We start from the raw sequence: 19,692 nt of genomic DNA on the forward strand, positions 1-19,692 counted from the left end.
CCGATAATTTGAATCACTTTGTTACTTGACTATAATTGTACTAATCATGCACAGGATTTGGAAACAATTCGCTAAAAATCATAACAAGGGTGCGCCAGCCATGTGGCGTTGGCAGCACCTTTTATCCTGGTTGGTGTTATCAACCGGGACAAAAGGTAGCCTTTTGTCCTAGTTGCCAGACCCGGGACAAAAGGACCCCCCCACTTTTGTCCCGGCCTGGCGTTCCCGGTTGGGAAACCGGGACAAGAAGGGTTTCCCAACCGGGACAAATTAGCGCTTCTGTAGTAGTGGAACAAACATCCATACCTCTGATGAAGATCACCATCAGCTTCCTCCTCCTTGGAGTCGTCCAAACCCTTGCTGCGCTCGTCGCCGGAGCCGGCGATGACTAGTTCATCTACTCTAGCTTCACCAGCGCCAACCTCACCATGGACGACACGGCCACTGTCGGGCCGGCCGGGCTCCTGGAGCTGACCAACGGCACACTCCAGCTCAAAGGCCACGCCTTCCACCTGACGCCGCTCCGCTTCAGGGAGAGCGGTGGCACTGGCGCGGTGAGGTCGTTCTCCACCTCATTCGTATTTGGCATCCTCTATGCTTACCCAGACATGAGTGCCCATGGTGTTGAGATATATCCCACCGATATCTCCTAGTTGTTAGGATAGTTGTCGTACATCTTCCCTTGTAAGTTAAGTCATGTACTTATCTTGTAAGTTAAGTCATGTATCTTCTTCTTGTACAAGTTGTATGCGCCACGCTAGGGGCTTTTCCTAGCCTATATTAACACGAAACCGAGAGTCTGAGAGGGCATCTCGTTTCTCCCAATTCCACATGGTAATCAGAGCGAGGTTCTTTTTCAACCTGATCCATGGCGAGTTATTCCTCCTCCGTGCTTGCTGCTTCTCCCTCTCTCAGTTATCCCGTGACCGAGAAGCTTACCCGCAACAATCACACGCTGTGGAAGGCTCATGTTCAATCTGCACTCAAGGGCGCACAAGTCGCGCACTTCCTCAACTCGGTGACACCCATTCCTCTGAAGACTGTCGCCAAGACTGCTGAGAAGCCCGAAGAATAGGTGCCCAACCCCGACTACGATGTCTGGGTTGCGAAGGACCAGCAGATTATCAACTATCTGCTCTCCTCGCTGTCGCGGGACATCCTCGCGCAAAGTGGCGGCGCTTACCGCGGCCGCCGCCGTTTGGGAGACCATTGAAGGGATGTTTGCATCTCAATCTCGCGCCCGGGTCATCAACACCCGGTTGGCCTTGGCCAATGCGCAGAAGGGCTCCTCCTCCATTGCTGAGTACTTCACCAAGATTAAGACCCTGGCAGATGACATGGCATCTGCTGGGAAGCTCCTTGATGATGAAGAGATCGCTTTGTACATCCTCGCTGGACTCGACGTCGAGTACAACCCCGTGGTGTCGGCGGTTGAGGCGTGGACGGAGCCAATAACTCTTGGTGAGTTGTTCACACAACTTTCATCCTTTGAACAACGTTGTGCGCTCCTCTCCGATCATGGCTCAGGCTCCTCCACCAATCTGGCGTCTCGTGGTGGTCGTGGCGCCGGCAACAACAATCGTGGCCACGGCCGTGGTGGCCATGGCCGCGGTCGCGGTTCTGGTGGACGCGGCTCAGATGGATCTGAGTGCCCTACATGCCAACTGTGTGGCAAGGAGGGCCACACGGTGTTGCGCTGCTACAAGCGCTTTGATGCTTCGTTCCAGGGGCCGTTCGACGCCAAATCTGCATCTGCAGCGACTACTTCTTCCTACGGGATTGACACGAACTGGTACTCCGACTCCGGTTCTACCGACCACATCACGGGCGACTTGGAGAAGTTGTCCATGAGGGACAAACATCATGGTGGTGATCAAATTCACACCGCCAATGGTTCAGGTATGGAGATAGATCAAATGGGTCGCAGCTTTGTTCGCACCCCAAACACAGATCTTGTTCTCAAGAATGTTCTTTATGTTCCTCAAGCAAGCAAGAATCTTGTTTCTGTTCACAAGCTTGCTCATGACAATGATGCCTTCTTTGAATTTCATCCATCTTATTTTCTTATTAAGGATCGAACAACGAAGAAGGTTCTGCTTAGAGGACGGTGCGAGGGGGGCCTTTATCCTTTGAAGTCGTTTCCAAATAAACAAGCTCATGGTGTCACCAAGCTTCCTGCATCTCGGTGGCATTCACATTTAGGTCATCCCTCTGCGATCATTGTTCACCAAGTGCTGAACAAAAATAAACTTCCATTTATTCCTGAGTCAAATAAAGAGTATGTCTGTGATGCATGCCAAAAAAGGCAAAAGTCATCAGCTCCCCTACCCGAAATCCACTAGTGTGTCTAAGGCTCCTCTAGAACTAGTCTTTTCGGATGTATGGGGACCGGCTCCCACCTCTGTTGGCAAGAATATTTTTTATGTCAGTTTCATTGATGATTATAGCAAATTTACTTGGATTTATTTGCTTCGCCACAAATCTGAAGTGTTTCAGTGATTTCATGATTTCCAAAAACTTGTTGAGCGAATGTTTGATCGCAAAATTGTGGCCATGCAAACTGATTGGGGAGGGGAGTATCAAAAACTCAATTCTTTTTTCAAACGCATTGGCATTTCACACCATGTCTCTTGCCCATATGCACATCAACAAAATTGCTCAGCTGAGCGAAAGCATCGACATATTGTCGAGGTTGGTCTCTCCCTCCTTTCTCATGCCTCCATGCCTCTCAAATTTTGGGATGAGGCATTCATCACGGCCACCTATCTCATAAACCGGCTCCCTTCCAAAGTAATGAACAATGAAACTCCTCTTGAGCGCCTACATCATCATCCACCTGACTACTCTGTCTTGCGCACGTTTGGCTATGCATGTTGGCCAAACTTATGACCATACAACTCTCGGAAATTTCAATTCCGATCCAAACAGTGTGTGTTTCTTGGTTATAGTAACTTGCACAAAGGTTTCAAATGTTTGGATGTCAAGGAAGGTCGTGTTTATATTTCTCGAGATGTAGTTTTTGATGAGACAGTTTTTCCGTTCGCCTCTATGTATCCTAATGCCGGTGCTCGCCTTCGCTCGGAGATTCTCCTTCTTCCTAAAGATCTTACTAATCCAGGGTGCAACAACTGTGATTCCGATTTGATCTTATCTTCTGTTCCTAATGATGGCTGTGAGTCTACAGGTTCAATGGAAAATTCTGCAGGGCCAGCTGATACTTTTTCTGGTGCCAATCTGAGTCTGGATCACCGTTATTTTATGCTCCCAGGAAACGACAATGGCGCTAAACCCGGAACGGATCCACCTGCCACCCCTGCACGTGCGTTATCTCCGGGATCGGCGCCTAATCCTGTCGGTGCTGCGGCGGATTCGGTGGCGCCCGCGATGAACACTCCGGCTGCGCCGTCTGGTGGGCTGTCAGACACTCCTGCACCGGCTTCACCCACCTCCTCTCTGGGTGCGCCATCTGGCCCACCTCTGCATGGTGATGGGCCGTCTTAGTCCGCAGACACCGCATCAGCTGATTCACCAGCCCGATCCTCCTCGGATCAGGCGCCTGGTGATTCTGTGCCCGGATCTTCTGCGGCTATGGCTCCTGCATCACCCCCTGCATCCCCTCCTGCGCCACAGCGACCTACTATGCGTCTTTCGCAAGGTATACGCAAGCCCAAGACTTATACTGATGGCACTATTCCATATGCACATCTTGCTGCTGTTTCTGAGGAACCATCTAGTCTTAAAGATGCTTTGGCTAATCCGAATTGGGAATTAGCTATGGATGCTGAGTTTGATGCCCTTCTTAAGAATAAAACTTGGCATCTTGTTCCACATGCCAAAGGGAGAAATATTATCGATTGCAAGTGGGTTTACAAAGTTAAAAAGAAGGCTGATGGTTCCATTGATCGTTACAAGGCTCGCCTTGTTGCGAAAGGCTTCAAGCAGCGCTATGGCATTGATTATGAGGACACCTTTAGTCCTGTTGTCAAGGCAGCCACCATTCATTTGGTGCTTTCTATTGCTGTGTCCAGGGGGTGGTATCTTCGGCATCTGGACGTTCAAAATGCATTCTTACATGGTTTTCTTGAAGAAGATGTTTATATGCGTCAGCCACCTGGGTATAAAGATAAGAATCTCCAACATTATGTTTGCAAACTTGACAAGTCTCTTTATGGACTTAAACAAGCTCCACATGCATGGTATTCTCGGTTAAGTTCTAAGTTGTAGTCTATGGGATTCGTACCTTCTACTGCTGATACATCATTATTTTATTTCAGTAAAGGCCAGCACACCATTTTTATGTTGGTTTATGTGGATGATATTATTGTGGCTAGTTCCTCTAGTGACATTGCAGCTGCACTCCTTCGTCAGCTGGAACAGGAGTTTGACATTAAAGATTTAGGCGATCTCCATTATTTTCTTGGCATTGAGGTAAAGCGGTCACATGGTGAATTGTTGTTAACTCAGGAACGTTATGCCACTGGTATTCTTGAAAAAGTGGGCATGGAATTGTGCAAACCTATCAACTCACCTCTCTCTACAACAGAGAAGTTGTCGGTTCGCGAAGGGGATTTACTTGGGCCAGAAGATTCTACACGGTATAGGAGTGTTGTTGGAGCACTCCAATATCTTACATTAACGCGGCCTGATCTCTCTTTTTCTATCAATAAGGTTTGCCAATTTCTCCATTCGCCAACAACCTTGCACTGGGCAGCGGTCAAACGGATTATCAGATATGTTAAGGAACCATTGGTCTTGGTTTGAAAATTGGCCGATCCAAGTCTATGTTAGTTAGCGCCTTCTCGGACGCTGATTGGGCAGGATGCCCTGATGATAGTCGCTCCACGGGAGGGTTTGCAATTTTTCTTGGTAGCAATCTCATATCATGGAGTGCACGAAAACAAGCAACTGTGTCCCGGTCAAGTACAGAAGCTGAATATAAGGCCATGGCAAATGCAACAGCAGAAATAATGTGGGTTCATAAATTACTTGATGAATTGGGATTTCACATCCTAAAGCTGCCTGTCTCTGGTGTGATAATATTGGAGCCAAATATTTGTCAGAGAATCCTGTGTTTCATGCTCGGACAAAGCATATTGAAATTGACTATCACTTTGTCAAGGAGCAAGTTAATTTGAAGCAATTAGATGTTCGATTCATTAGTACTGCTGATCAAGTAGCTGATGGTTTCACCAAAGCTCTTTCTGTTCGGCAGCTAAACTTGTTTAGGAACAATCTCAACCTTCAGGAACGGCTGTGATTGAGGGGGGTGTTGAGATATATCCCGCCGGTATCTCCTAGTTGTTAGGATAGTTGTCGTACATCTTCCCTTGTAAGTTAAGTCATGTACTTGTCTTGTAAGTTAAGTCATGTATCTTCTTCTTGTACAAGTTGTATGTGCCACACTAGGGGCTTTTCCTAGCCTATATTAACACGAAGCCGAGAGCCTGAGAGGGCATCTCGTTTCACCCAATTCCACACATGGCATCATCTTCGTCGTGTCCCCAACCACGGATTTCTCCACTACGCTGGCGAGCCAGTACCTGGGCCTCGTCAATGTCACCAGCAATGGCAACAAGCGCAACCGGATATTCGCCGTCGAGCTGGACACCTTGCAGCAGGACGAGTTCCGTGACATCAACGACAACCACGTCGGCGTGGACATCAACAGCCTCATTTCTCTGGACTCCAGCGATGCCAGCTACTACGATGATGAAGGAAGCTTTAAGAATCTCTCATTAATAAGCCACGAGGAGATGCGAGTGTGGGTCGACTACGACGCAGCTAGCATCCGGATCAACGTGACCTTAGCTCCTCTCAGCTTGGCCAAACCTGCCAAGCTGCTGATCTCGGCCGTCTACAACCTGTCTTCGGTGCTGACCGACATGGCGTATGTCGGTTTCTCATCAGCCACAGGCTCATTCAACTCGAGGCACTACGTGCTGGGCTGGAGCTTCGCCATGGACGTTCCTGCTCCGGCTATCGACATTACCAAGCTGCCGAAGTTGCCCCGTGAGGGCCCAAAGGCTCGGTCCAAGGTTTTGGAGATCGTCTTCCCAATAGCATCTGCAGCGGTCGTCTTTTGCCTCGGCACTGCCATCATTTTATTGATGCGTAGAAGAACGAAGTACTCTGAGCTACGGGAAGATTGGGAGGTTGAGTTTGGGCCACACCGGTTCCCCTACAAGGATCTGCATCGTACCACTGAAGGATTCAGAAACAAGAACTTGCTTGGCGTTGGAGGGTTTGGGAGAGTCTACGAAGGTGTGCTTCCTATTTCTGATCTTGACATTGCTGTGAAGAAGGTGTCACATAACTTGAGCCAGGGCATGAAGGAATTCATCGCTGAGGTTGCGAGTCTAGGTCGTCTCCAGCATCGCAATCTGGTGCGTTTACTTGGCTATTGCCGAAGAAAAGGTGAACTCCTTCTGGTGTATGAGTACATGTCTAATGGAAGTCTTGACAAGTACCTGTATGATCAAGACAAAAGACCAACTCTGAGTTGGCCTCAAAGGTTTAAGATCATCAAGGACATCGCATCTGGCCTACTCTACCTCCATGAGGAATGGGAGAAAGTAGTCATCCATCGAGATATCAAATCAAGTAACGTGCTCCTCGACAGTGGGATGAATGGACGGCTAGGCGATTTCGGCCTAGCAAGGTTGTACAACCATGGCACAGACCCTCAAAGCACTCATGTGGTTGGTACAATAGGTTACCTGGCCCCAGAGCTTGCACGCACAAGCATGGCAACCCCTCTGACAGACGTCTTCGCCTTTGGTACATTCATCCTTGAGGTCACTTGTGGGAGAAGGCCTATTTTCCAAGATGCAATTGGCAGCCAGATTATGCTGGTTGATTGGGTGCTGGAGCATTGGCGTGGAGGAACGCTTGCTTACACAGTTGATGCAAACCTCCATGGTGATTTCATTGTCAGTGAGGCGTGTCTGGTGCTCGAGTTGGGGCTCATGTGCTCGCATCCTTTTGTGAATGCAAGGCCCAGCATGCGGCAAGTGGAACAGTTCCTGAGTAAGGAGGTACCACTGCCAGAGCTGAGGCCTACCAACATGAGCTTCCACATGCTGGCACTAACGACGCAGAACCAAGGATTTGACTCATATGTACAATCATATCCATCGTCTTCTATGGCAAGCATCAGTACAACTTCTCTAGCCCCTTAGTAGGAAGATGGCTTGCGTGTTACCTTTTGTGCTTGTCCCACAAAATAGTTATGTATAAAACAATTTTGTTTCCCGGTTAATATATCGCTCTGTTTGGAAGAGATTGCTCACCAAGCAGCTTAGCTTGCGCAGCTACAGAAACAGAATGATTGGCTGCAGCTGCAGCAAGCTGAACTGAACAACTGTATATAGTTACTGCCCATGCAACAAGCAGCAAGTGGTAATTAACGGCACACCATAAAACATTTGGTCACAAAATTAGCAATGTATTTGAGTTTTCTCATATGGTGAGAAAAGATTGTTGACAAATTGATTCCAGCATATAAGTAGTTTAATATCAGGACTACACAATTAACATTCAAAGGATAAGGAATAAATAAGTAGTATTTGTTCATGTAGGCTTACACCACGCCTAATCCAGAGGAACACTAAAATCCACGAAAGTAATTAACAATGAGAAAAGATCATGTTACATACCAGTGTGAACATGAAAATAAAACACTTTACTACCTCTTACAAAACATCTAGGTGTAGAGAGTGAAAACTTTAAGACAACTGTATTCTTGATTTATTTGGTGAGCCAAAACATCAAGGCAGATACTTGTAACAGCAATGTGAAATCAAGGAAGTATGACGACTATCGTCAAAGTTGTGCACCCTCCATCTTCAATTCTGAGTGTGACCTGACATCGACTGTACTGGGGACTAATCAACCCTCCATAGTCAATGAAGTTTTATGTTGGTTGATGGCTCACATCAAATATCCTGTTCACAAGGCAACCATGAATTATTGACAAGTACGTATCTCTGAAGTGAATGGGACTTCAACCTTCCTTAATTTGACTTATTTGATAGGCTATAATTATCAAAAATAATAATAATCATAGATGTGCACAAAATAATGCTCCATTTGGTGAGTCTATACGTTTTTTCCCCTATAATCATCATTCTACTAAAATAATCTAGATCAATCATGATCCATTATGTGTAACAACTTTTGTAATTTTAAAAAATGAAAGTTAGAAAATAGAAATACTACTAGCGTCAGGTCAGCGGTTGCTGCGCGGTGAGGTGAGGTCGGGCCGGCGGCAGCGCTGCACGGCGAGGGGAGGTTGACCGGCGGCAGCGCTGCGCGGCAAGGCAAGGTCGGGCTGGCACGCAGTGGCGGAGCCACCAGTACGGCGAACCGTACCTGCTACCTTTGCCACACTTATTACTTGTAAAATATATCTATCCAATCTTCACTTACAAATGCTTGATATTTTCATACAATTGCGACTCACAAGCTGATTAGTAGTAGATTTGATTAGTAGTATATTTATGCATAATTGATGCCAATGTCTGTGTTTTATTGCATTGTATAACATCTTGTCACATATATGTGTTTCTTGAAACAAATTAGTAGTAGTAGATTTGCCATAGATAGATTTTGATTCTGGCTCCGCCACTGGGCTGGCGGCGGCGCTGCGCGGCGAGTTAGGTCGGGCTAGCAGCGGCGCTGCACAGCGAGGCGAGGTCGACCGCTAGCGGTGCTGTGCGGTGAGGTAAGGTCGGGCTGGCGGCGTCGCTAGGCAAGGTCGGGTCGATAGCGGCACGGCAGGACAGGTCGCGGCGGGGTGGGGCCCGTCGCGGCACAGCGCAGGTTGGGCCGGTGGCGGCACAGCAAGGTCAGGGCCGTGGAGGGAACCACCAGAATGAAGATTGGGGAGTAGAGGGCGGCGAGGCCGTCGTGCTGGGGGAGGGCCATGCGCCGTCGTCCGGAGGGAGGAGAAGCGGCGTGGCTGGAGCGCGCCATTGCATGGAAGGAGAAGACGCGAGCGCGGAGCGGAGGAAAAGGGAAGACACAAGTAGGGGCCCTCTATACCCACCCGTGGGAGAAGGGGCCGGGAGGGTGTATTTAGGGGATCTCCCTATTTCGTAAGTAGAGGTTGGAGTAGGGGCTTGGCCTAAGTTGCTCTTAGGCCACCATGAATGTGCCCCTGGCGTGTTGCCACATGCCTACGAGCCTGTCTTGAATGGCCATCATGTCGCCGGCATCCCATCCGCCGTATGGCACTTGAATGCCCTAGCCTGCTCTGCACTCGAGTCCACCCCGGCTCCAGCGTTTGATGGATGGGACGCAACCAAGCTTTTGCGGCGGAGCAAGGAGAGCGTAGGGGAGGCGTGCGCACAGGCGTCCACCGCCCTGTCAGCGCAGCTCTGCGTTGGAGTAATGGTGGCTGGGCGGGTGTACCAGGGATGGTGGACACGGCCGGGTGACATGAATGTCAAAGTGCGCCTGAGTCCTGACGACATTCGCGTACGAAGGCGTCGGGGCATTGGTCGGGCTGGGTGGGCGTAGCTGGCACGAAGTCCACCTCATCAGGGAGAGGCCGGCCGAATTAGGGGGGAGGTGGCGGCGAATCTAGGCACAGATCCGCCCATCGAGAGCCTTGCTGGTCGTAGGGACGGGGGGGCACAAACGTGGCGCAGGAGCTTGGGCGGGATCGGCGATGGGGGCCGCATCACCACCCGCTGCGCGGGGCTCGTCCTTTCCTTCCTACCAGAGATAGGGTGAAGGTATGCGTGCAAAGTTCTATTTACCGATGCCGATGTCATTTGAACTATATATCTGTTAGCAATCGATAGCTAGGAAGGAGAATGGGGATAGGCTAGAAGAATTTGGGGATCGGGAAGAACAGAGGTCGGATTACGAGTTCAAGTGTTTACAGATTGTTCATCGATAATTCCTCTCTCAGGTCCTCACGTTACATATAACTCACGCCGGCGGTGGAACCACACACGCTAGCTACTCCAATCTGGGCCATAGACACGCTGGTTGGGCTTGGTGGGCCGAGACGACCTGCGAGGCCCATTTGCTGGTGGTGATCGCCTGCTAACACCCCCCCTTTCTTGAGCTGCTGGTTGTCCTCAAACAGCTGCCGCAGGATACTGCTGACGTAAAGCCTCCATGTCCTCCCGTGTAGCTAGAGAAACAGGCATGTGAGACCACTTAATCAACACTTGCTGGATCTGGGCATTACCTTTAGTGACACAGCGATGCTGGATGATCTTCTCAGGCACACTCCACCGAAATGTATGATCAGGAATGTCTGTAGTAACTTCATGGTGCTGACCGACCAGTTTCTTCAGCTGGGAAACGTGGAAAACCGGATGCACCATAGAAGAGGATGGCAGCTTCAATTCATATGCTACTGCTCCCATCTTAGACAGAATCTGGTAGGGACCAAAAAATTTGAAAGCCAATTTCTGGTTTGAACGTGGTGCTAAGGATGATTGAGGATACGGCTGTGCTTTCAAGAACACCCACTCCCCAACTTAAAATGAGCGTTCAGAGCGCTTCTTATCAGCCTGACGCTTCATTTTATCCTTGGCTCGCAACAGGTGTTGCCGAACCAGATCTAACATCACTTGCCGCTCTTGCATCCACTCAGAAAGGACCACAGGAACATAAACATCCTCCACTGAAATGCCAAAGTGATGTGGCTCATGACCATATAGTACTGAGAACGTAGTCTTTGCAGTAGCAGAATGAACACTGGTATTATACCAAAATTCGGCCAGTGCCAGCCAGTTTCTCCATGTTGCTGGACATGCATGAACAAAGCAATGCAAGAAGGTCTCCAAACATTGATTGACGCGCTCTGTTTGCTCATCCGTCTGTGGGTGATAAGCTGTGCTCAAATTCAAAGTCACATCAGCTAATTGAAAGAGAGCTTTCCAGAACTTACTGGTGAACACTTTGTCTCTGTCAGAGACAATGGTTGCAGGGAGACCATGTAAACGATATATTTGGTTGTGGAACAACTTAGCAACAATGACAGCAGTAAATGGGTGTTTGAGAGCTAAAAAATGAGCGTACTTGGAGAACAGATCCACCACAACCAGAATACAGTTAACCCCAGCTGATATGGGTAACCCTTCGATAAAGTTCATAGAGATAATCTGCCAAGACTGTTGTGGAATAGGCAAGGGTTTCAATAAGCCTGGTAATTTAGACCTGTCAGGTTTAGACAGCTGATGCACCAGACATGATTGCACAAACACAAGGACTGCTTTCTTCATTCCATGCCATGCAAACAATTGCTTAAGCCGAGCATAAGTGACTGGAAATCCAGAATGACCCCCCACAGCTGTGTTATGAAATGCAGACATGAGCCTTTGTTGCAAATCATGATCTGAGCCAACCCAGATTCTCCCCTGATACCTCAAGAGACCATCCTTAAGAGTAAAAGAGGGTACAACATCTTTCTGAATAGCCAATTTGGATAGAAGCCCTTTTGCAAACTCATCAGAAGCATAAGACGATACTACCTGTTCCAGCCATTGAGGTGTAACTGAAGAAATGAGAGCACATTCAATGTCTTCTACAGCTCTTCTGGACAAGGCATCAGCTGCACGATTATCAACTCCTTGCTTGTATATAATCTTATATTGAAGGCCCAGCAATTTAGTAAAGACTTTCTGCTGCCATGGTGTGTGTAATCGCTGCTCAGAAAGCTGAACTAGGCTCTTCTGGTCTGTGAAGATGTGAAACTCCCCAAACTGCAAATAATGCTTCCACTGATCTATAGCAGTAAGTATAGCCATGTATTCTTTCTCATATGTTGAAAGGCCTTGAGACCGTGGCCCCAATGGTTTCCTGAGATAGGCTAATGGATGCCCATTTTGCATTAAAACAGCTCCAATACCAGAGCCACTTGCATCAGTTTCAATGGCAAAAGGGGTTGAAAAATCTGGTAAGGCAAGAACAGGAGCTGAGCTTAGAGCCTGTTGCAAGGCTTGGAATGCCACTTGGTTTGGCAATTACTCCAAAATGCTTAACAAACCCCTCAATTCCTTGACATTAGCTGGTATGGGCCACCGTAAGATAGCTTGCACTTTACTGGGATCAGTGGACACCCCTTCTTGACTGATTACATGCCCTAAGTATGACACCTACCGCTTTGCAAATATGCATTTTGATAGCTTGACTTGCCAATGGTCTCTAGCCAGCAATTGCAGCACCAGCTTAACATGTTCTAGGTGCTCTTCATAGGACTTGCTATACATCAGTATATCATCAAAAAACACTAACACACACTTCCTGAGTAAAGGAGACAGTGTGGTATTCATCGCTTTCTGAAAAGTTGCAGGTGCCCCAGATAGTCCAAAAAGCATCACTCAAAATTCATAATGCCCAGTGTGTGTTTGAAAGGCAGTCTTATGAGCATCCTCAGGCTTTAATCTAACTTGGTGATAGCCAGCTGTCAGGTCCAGACTTGTAAACCAACTAGCCTTGCCCAATTCATCCAAGAAATCATCAATGAGAGGCACTGGATATTTGCATTTCAGAGTTATAGCATTCAAATGTCTAAAGTCAACACAAAATCTCCATGATTTGTCCTTTTTCTTGACCAGCAAAACAGAAGAAGAAAATGGACTTGTTCTATATTGTATAATCCCTTCCTGTAACATGGTAATAATCTGTCTGTCAATCTCATCCTTGACAGCTGGTGGGTATCGATAGGGTCTCACTACCACAGGAGAAGCCCCTTCTACCAAGGGTATGCTCTGATCACAAGCTCTCTCAGGAGGCAGACCAGAGGGTGGATCAAAAACAGCACCAAATTCATCCAACAACTGGGCTAACTCAGGTGGAACATTTAGCTTAAGAGCTGCTGCATCAGAAACTAACAGGGCAAACAACTCCACCATAGACCCAACAGGAAGTTCAGGAAGAATACCTTGAAGTAAGGAAGAAGACCCTTGATAAGGTATGGAGATCCATTTCTGCATCCAATGAATGTGCATAGGACTATACTTCTCAAGCCAATTCATGCCCACAATCATATCATAATGGCTGAGGCAAGATTCTAATATCTGACTGAAATGAACAGCCCTGTATGGTCCAGTCAGCATTGAGCGGTCTGTAACACCCTAGTTTAAATTCCAGCATTTAATAATAAATTTAATTGGCTTTATTTAATTTTCTAAGGTTTATTGTGTTAGACTTGCATTTAATCTAAAATTTTGTTCCTTAAGTAATTAAAATTTTATCATAGGTTTAAATTTTGGTGTTGCATTCATGCTGGTGCATAGTTTTAATTATTTGAGTGTGGTTTGAATTCAAATTTGTATTTGAATTCAAACTTTGTTTGAATTAGAAATAGAAAAGAGAAAAACCCAGATAAATAGAAAACCAACCCGGCCCAAGCTGCCAAACCCCAGCCCAACCCGCTTCCTTCTCGGCCCAGCTCGCCACCTCCGCTCTACCGCGCGCTCACTCACCCGCACACCGGCCCAGCCTACCACCTCGCCCCCTGCGCGCCTGACCCCACCCGCCAGCGCCTCTCCGCGCGGAGCGCACGCCGCACGCACGCGCTCACCGCACCCGCTGCCACGCCAGGCCCGCGCATCAGCGCCCTCCTCTCCCCTTCCTTCCCGGCTCCGCGCAACGGCCGCCCGAGATCACCGGCGAGGTCGCCGGGATCCTTATCCCGCTGCGCCCCGCCGCAATCCCCGCCCGGCCCCTTTAAACTCACCCGGTGGACCCCCCCTGCAACCCTACCCTCGACATACCACTGCCCCAATCCCTAGCCGCCACGCCGCACAGCTCCGCCGAGCAGAGCAGAGCGCTGCGCCGCCGCGGCCACGCCCCTCCGCTGCACTGGAGCCCCATCCACGCAGCGCTTCGACTCCGCCGTGACCGCCAGGAGCTTCCCCGAGCCGCTGCCCTCGGCTACGACCTCTGCAACACCCCCGCATCGACCCGTCACCGAACGCCGTCGCGACTCGCTGCCGGTCTTCGCCGCCGGATCCCCTGCACGACCCCCACGCTCGATTCAAGCCCCGGTGAGCATCGCCCGGACCTCATCTTCCTTTTAGCGCACGTTCCTGTAGTCTGTAGGTTCCCTAGAAGGCCGGTCACCGGCCGCCGTCGCTGCGCCGCCACCACGCCATGGCCAGGCTTCGCCCTGCTGTGCCGTAGCCCCGAGCTGAACCTTGTGTAGCTTGGCCTTACCGTGTAGAAGCCTCAGCAGTTGAATCGGATCCGAATCGGGTCCCTTACTGCGCGAACGCAGATCGCCGGCGAACCTTCGCCGCCCCTCGCCGTGGCGAGCCCCTGCGAAACCCCAATCCCCCACCCTATGTACCCAGTGGAGTTCGCCATGTCGCGGGCTACCTCCCTAACCCAAACCCGTGTGGAATCGAGCCCCACAGCACCTTTTCGGCCATCTCCGGCGAGTTTTCCCCACGCGCCGCCGCGGAGATTCGCTCCGGCGACCAACGCCGCCGCTCCCTCTCCAACCCGCATCCAGGGCCGTTTGATGGAGATCCGACGGCCATCCGCGATTCCGAGCCGAGTCAAATCCCCAGCGTACCGGTCAGCGCATGGACTTTTGCAGAAGAGCCCCTCGGGTTATTGAGTATCAACCCGCGGTCCAGACTTAGTCAAAAATAATCCCACTTAGGTCCTGTTTTTAACGTTTTAACCCCCGAGCTTTCTGGAATTAGCGCCCGCAGTCCAGCCCTTGAGTTTTTATGCGCTAGCCCCTGAGTCTAACCTTTATTTACGTTTAGACCCTTGGTTTTTGCAGAAAACCCCCTGGAACCTTAGTTTTCTTGCAGTTTAGTCCCTGAACCTTGTTTTTAGCCTAGGATATGCGTTTTAGCTCCGTTTTAGGCGTACTTTATGTCCACGCGATCGTTGTAACGCGTAGAATAATTTTAGCTTAGTTTTTCTTGCTGTTTTTATGTATTGATGTATTGTTTCTTAGTTTTTGTTAGTGTTTGCTTGTATGCTTATTGTTGAGTTACCGGAGGAGCCCCAGTACCAGTACCCGGAGCAGTCGTCTTCCGAGCACTTTGAGCAGCAGCAGGAGCAGTATGAGGAAGGCAAGTATAACATGAACAACCTATCACTTTTAAATACATTTACATACTGCATTTTAATACTGTATGCCTATAAGGACTTTCCTAGCCACTTTATATCCTTTATATATATCCTTGGGTTGCATTTTGGTTAGTTGTGCTGGGTGCCGCGCTATAACACATAAAGGTCCTTTTTTAATTAATTTGATTAATGGTTTATGCAACTTAATTCTGGGAGTGGCCCTCTGTGCTTCGTGCTTGGGTGGCTCACGTCTCGTTAAAATATGTTTTGTTAGAAACATGGTTTAGGGGGCCAGCACGGTGCTTAGTGCTTGGTTGGCCACTCTCCATAAGGACCGGTTCATAGAGCGACAACCTGGGACAACAGCGCTACCACAAGACTGGAATGGGACGGTCTTGGCATAATATTTAGGTCTTTTTGGTTTGGAGTAACTTACCTGCGGGGCAGGGGCGGTAAGCTTCTATGGCTCTCGTGCTGAGTGGCCTCGTCTGTGCTTCGTGTCTTGACGCCCACTAGACCTGCTCCATAGTCGCCGATCCACCCTCGCGGTTACTCCCTACCAACGAGATTCTTTGTAAAGGCCTCGTAGTGTGCTTGCTAGCCATCTCACCTAAGGAAGTGTGATGAACAACTAGCGTAGCTCACGACTTGTGAGTAAAGATGTGCAACCTCTGCAGAGTATAAAACTGGTATACTAGCCGTACTCACGGTTATGAGCGGCCCAAATTCTCCTTTTGATTAGTGGGGTTATCTCCTTCCGACGAGGGAGGTGCCTCTCGGGGTTACCTTGGCTTGGTTTGGTATGGTTCTCAGTATCATCATGATTAAATTTGACTAATTACTATGTAACTGGGTTAATGGTAATTCATCAACTTGTAGTAATTAATCTTAATAAAACTTTGTCAACACTTAAAAGCTTATGCAGTTGAGTCAGCCAACCTTAGAGTCTCATAGTTTGTGTTATACTTGTTGAGTACAAGTTGTGTACTCACTCTTGCCTCTTCTCTACTTTTTCCTCTTGGCTACGCTACTACTGCTCAGTTCCTGCTGACACGAGGGAGTTCGCTCAGCGCTACCGGGACTACGAGGACTTCTAGGCGTTTCGTCTCCCAGTCGACGTCCCTGTGGCGCCCTGCTCAGCTTCGGAGAGTTTTATTCGTATTTGTACTTCGCTTCCGCTGTATCAGACATTTTGTCTTTAATGTAATAAATAACATTCGTATTCGCTTTATTATATCTTTTTACGTGATATGTGCTGTGATATACTGTTCATTCTATTGTATATACGTGTGACTTGATCCTGGCACGTATATGATTGCTCGGTTTATGTCCTTTTATAAACCGGGTGTTATAGAGTGGTATCAGAGCCGTATCGACTGTAGGACGAAGCCTAGATAGAACTGGTCGAGTTGTAGGACTTCTTCTCTCCAATTCTTGCCTGCTGAAACTATTTTACTATTATACCCCTTGAATTCTATGACTTTTACCCGTCTTGCCTTGATTTCTATCTCTAAAGAATAGTTTTCGTGGATCTTGGCCTAAATCAGTTATCTGACCACCATGAGCATTAGCTAGGTGACCCTTTTATAATAATACGATAGCACGTTCTGCGACGCGTTGTGTTAGTCGAGTCGTATGTTAAACTCGGCTAAGTTGTGAAAATTGACTGCTTGTTATTATGCTACATGTTTGATTTGGATTTTTGAATGATTGTATAGCTTAGTAGTTTAATTTCGTTTAGAGAAACTCACTCTTATGTTAAAGTTAATTAATTAATAAAACAAGATTAGATCGTTGGGGGTAAACAGTCCACTCTATCCTGTCTACTTTATCATGTCTAAGTCTTTTTCCGCAAAGAGTTATCATATCCATCTGAATTTATTCCTGCAATATCCTTACTCGTGAAATCTTTTGTCCAAAATCAGATTATGAACACCAGGCGTGGTTCTGACCAGCAGGGGCAGAACAACCAGGGTCAGAACACCCAGGGGACCGGGATCCCGATGCCTCCGCCTCTGACTCCGGAGCAGTACTTCCAGCTCCAGATGCAGATGATGGCCACCCTGAACAACACGGTTCAGGCTCTTCAGCAGGCTCACACTCAGCCTCCGCCTCCTCCACCGCCGTAGCCTCGCGACAGGCGTGCTGAGTTCCTGAGGGGTCACCCGCCGACGTTTTCTCACACGTCCGACCCTCTTCAGGCTGACGACTGGCTCCGTGCAGTGGAGCGCCAGCTGGACATCGCCCAGTGCGATGATCGTGAGCGCGTCTTGTACGCAGCAGGACAGCTGCGAGGGGCAGCTTTGGAATGGTGGGAGTCCCACCCAGTTCAGGACCGCGAGGCTCTCACTTGGCTCCAGTTCCGGGAGCGGTTCCGCAGCCACAACGTCCCCGCGGGCGTTATGAAGATGAAGCAGAAGGAGTTCCTTGCACTGAAGCAGGTAATCCAGATATAATCATTCAGTGTTTCCTTTTGAGCTAATACCCCCTTGCTCCATCTTTCTGAGTTATGAATTAATCTTTCGATATCTATCTATCTTTGTCACTTCAGGGAACTATGTCGGTCACGGAGTATCGTGATCGTTTTCTGCAGCTTGCTCGCTACGCCCCTGCCGATGTTGCGGATGACCGCAAGAAGCAGGAGCACTTCATGGAGGGCCTTGAGGACTACCTCCAGTACGCACTACTCAACCTCCGCTTCGACGACTTCAATCATCTGGTTGACAGCGCGCTCAACACTGAGCGCAAGCACTTGGAGATGGAGGACAAGAAGAGGAAGATTGTCCCTGTTGCTTCTGGCAGCAACACTCATCCTCGCCTCCAACCGCCCCAGCAGTACCAGCAGCAGCAGTACCGGCCTCCCCAGCCGTACCAGCAGAGGCCGCAGCAGTACCCGCCTCGACAGCAGCAGCAAGCAGGTCAGGGCCCGAGGTTACCGGCACCTCCGGCTCGTGCTCCACCAGCTCCGCCAGCACCGCAGGCTCCACGTCCGGCAGCTCCTACCGGACAGCAGGCTTCGACACTTGCACGCGTCTGCTATCACTGCGGCCAGCCGGGGCACTACGCCAACACTTGCCCCCGGAAGGCGCAGGCGGGACAGCAGGGGCGCCCAGCTCAGCCCAGGGCGCCAGCACAGGGTCAGGTGAACCACGTGACGGCCGAGTCAGCGGCCGAGGCTCCTAACGTGGTTATTGGTACGTTCATGGTCAACTCTCACCCCGCTACAGTGCTTTTCGATACCGGTGCTACTCATTCTTTCATTTCCAAGTCATTTGACGAGAAGCATGGTATACCAGTTTCTTGTACGAGGACAGCTATGGTAGTTACCTCACCTGGGGGCCAGATACATACATGTTCTATATGCTCTAGAGTTAGTATGGTCATAAAGGGGGTAGAATTCTGCACTGGTTTGATCGTCATTGATTCCTCGGGGATAGATGTGATTTTGGGCATGGAGTCCCTTACCAGATGGGGAGTCCGTATTGATTGTGCTCAGCGGACAGTTCACTTGTCAGCATCTGATGGCCAAGAGGTGACAGTCAGTGCTTCAGAGCCTTCTGGATTTCTTCATCAGATGGAGGCTAGACCCACGGACGGTATTCGCGTGGTGTCTGAATTCCCGGATGTCTTTCCGAATGATCTGCCAGGTATGCCGCCTTAACGCGCCATTGAGTTTTGTATTGATCTCTTGCCTGGCACAGCTCCTATTGCAAAGCGGCCCTACCGTATGGCACCTATAGAGCATGAAGAAGTCAAGAAAACTATTGATGAGTTGCTAGCCAAGGGTTATATCCGTCGCAGCTTCTCTCCTTGGGCTTTTCCATTATTGCTGGTAGATAAGAAGGATGGCTCGAAGAGGATGTGTGTCGATTATCGGGAGCTGAATGCAGTTACTATCAAGAACAAGCACCCACTACCCCGTACTGAGGATCTCTTTGATTTGCTTCGAGGTGCTCGTATATTCTCGAAGATTGATCTTCGTTCGGGTTATTTTCAGCTGAGGATCCGTCCTGGGGATATTCCGAAGACGGCATTCACCTGCAAGTACGGGCTATATGAGTACACGGTCATGTCCTTCGGCTTGACTAATGCCCCGGCTTTCTTCATGCATCTGATGAACATGGTCTTCATGGATTATCTGGATGTCTTTGTGGTGATTTTCATTGATGATATTCTGATCTTCTCCAAGACAAAAGAAGAGCATGAGGAGCATCTGAGACTCGTATTGCAGAGACTGAGGGAGCATCAGCTGTATGCTAAGTTCAGCAAGTGCGAGTTCTGGATTGACGAGGTTCCATTCCTCGGTCATGTTATCTCTCAGGGAGGCATTGCTGTTGATCCGAGCAAGGTGAAGGATGTGCTAGAGTGGGAGACACCGCAAACAGTAAAGGAAGTCAGGTCATTCTTGGGCTTAGCTAGATATTATCGGAGGTTCATTGAGAATTTCTCCAAGATCGCGAAGCCTTTGACTTCTTTGCTGGAGAAAAATGTGGCTTTCGTTTGGACTGATGAGCGTCAGAGGGCCTTTGATGAGCTGAAGAAAAGGTTGACTACGGCGCCAGTCCTGACTCTGCCTGACCAGACGCAGAGGTTCACGGTATATTGTGATGCTTCGAAGGATGGTCTAGGGTGTGTTCT

General features: G+C 49.0%; 1 protein-coding gene and 1 non-coding gene across 2 annotated transcripts; both read left to right on the top strand.

The window, feature by feature from the left end:
* The first annotated feature begins 1,355 nt into the window (after positions 1-1,355).
* LOC120705315 lies at positions 1,356-1,494 on the top strand. Its single transcript, XR_005687902.1, has one exon. It is a non-coding gene; the product is annotated as a small nucleolar RNA Z247 (small nucleolar RNA).
* Positions 1,495-5,341: 3,847 nt separating this feature from the next.
* On the top strand, positions 5,342-7,258 carry LOC120701978 (L-type lectin-domain containing receptor kinase SIT2-like). The gene is made up of 2 exons (XM_039985763.1): positions 5,342-5,354; positions 5,437-7,258. The coding sequence occupies exons 1-2, from the start codon at positions 5,342-5,344 to the stop codon at positions 7,176-7,178; spliced, it is 1,755 nt and encodes a 584-aa protein (XP_039841697.1). The 3' UTR covers positions 7,179-7,258.
* Positions 7,259-19,692: the final 12,434 nt, after the last annotated feature.

This window comes from Panicum virgatum, chromosome 4K (assembly GCF_016808335.1).
Source record: "Panicum virgatum strain AP13 chromosome 4K, P.virgatum_v5, whole genome shotgun sequence".
Classification (NCBI taxonomy): domain Eukaryota; kingdom Viridiplantae; phylum Streptophyta; class Magnoliopsida; order Poales; family Poaceae; genus Panicum; species Panicum virgatum.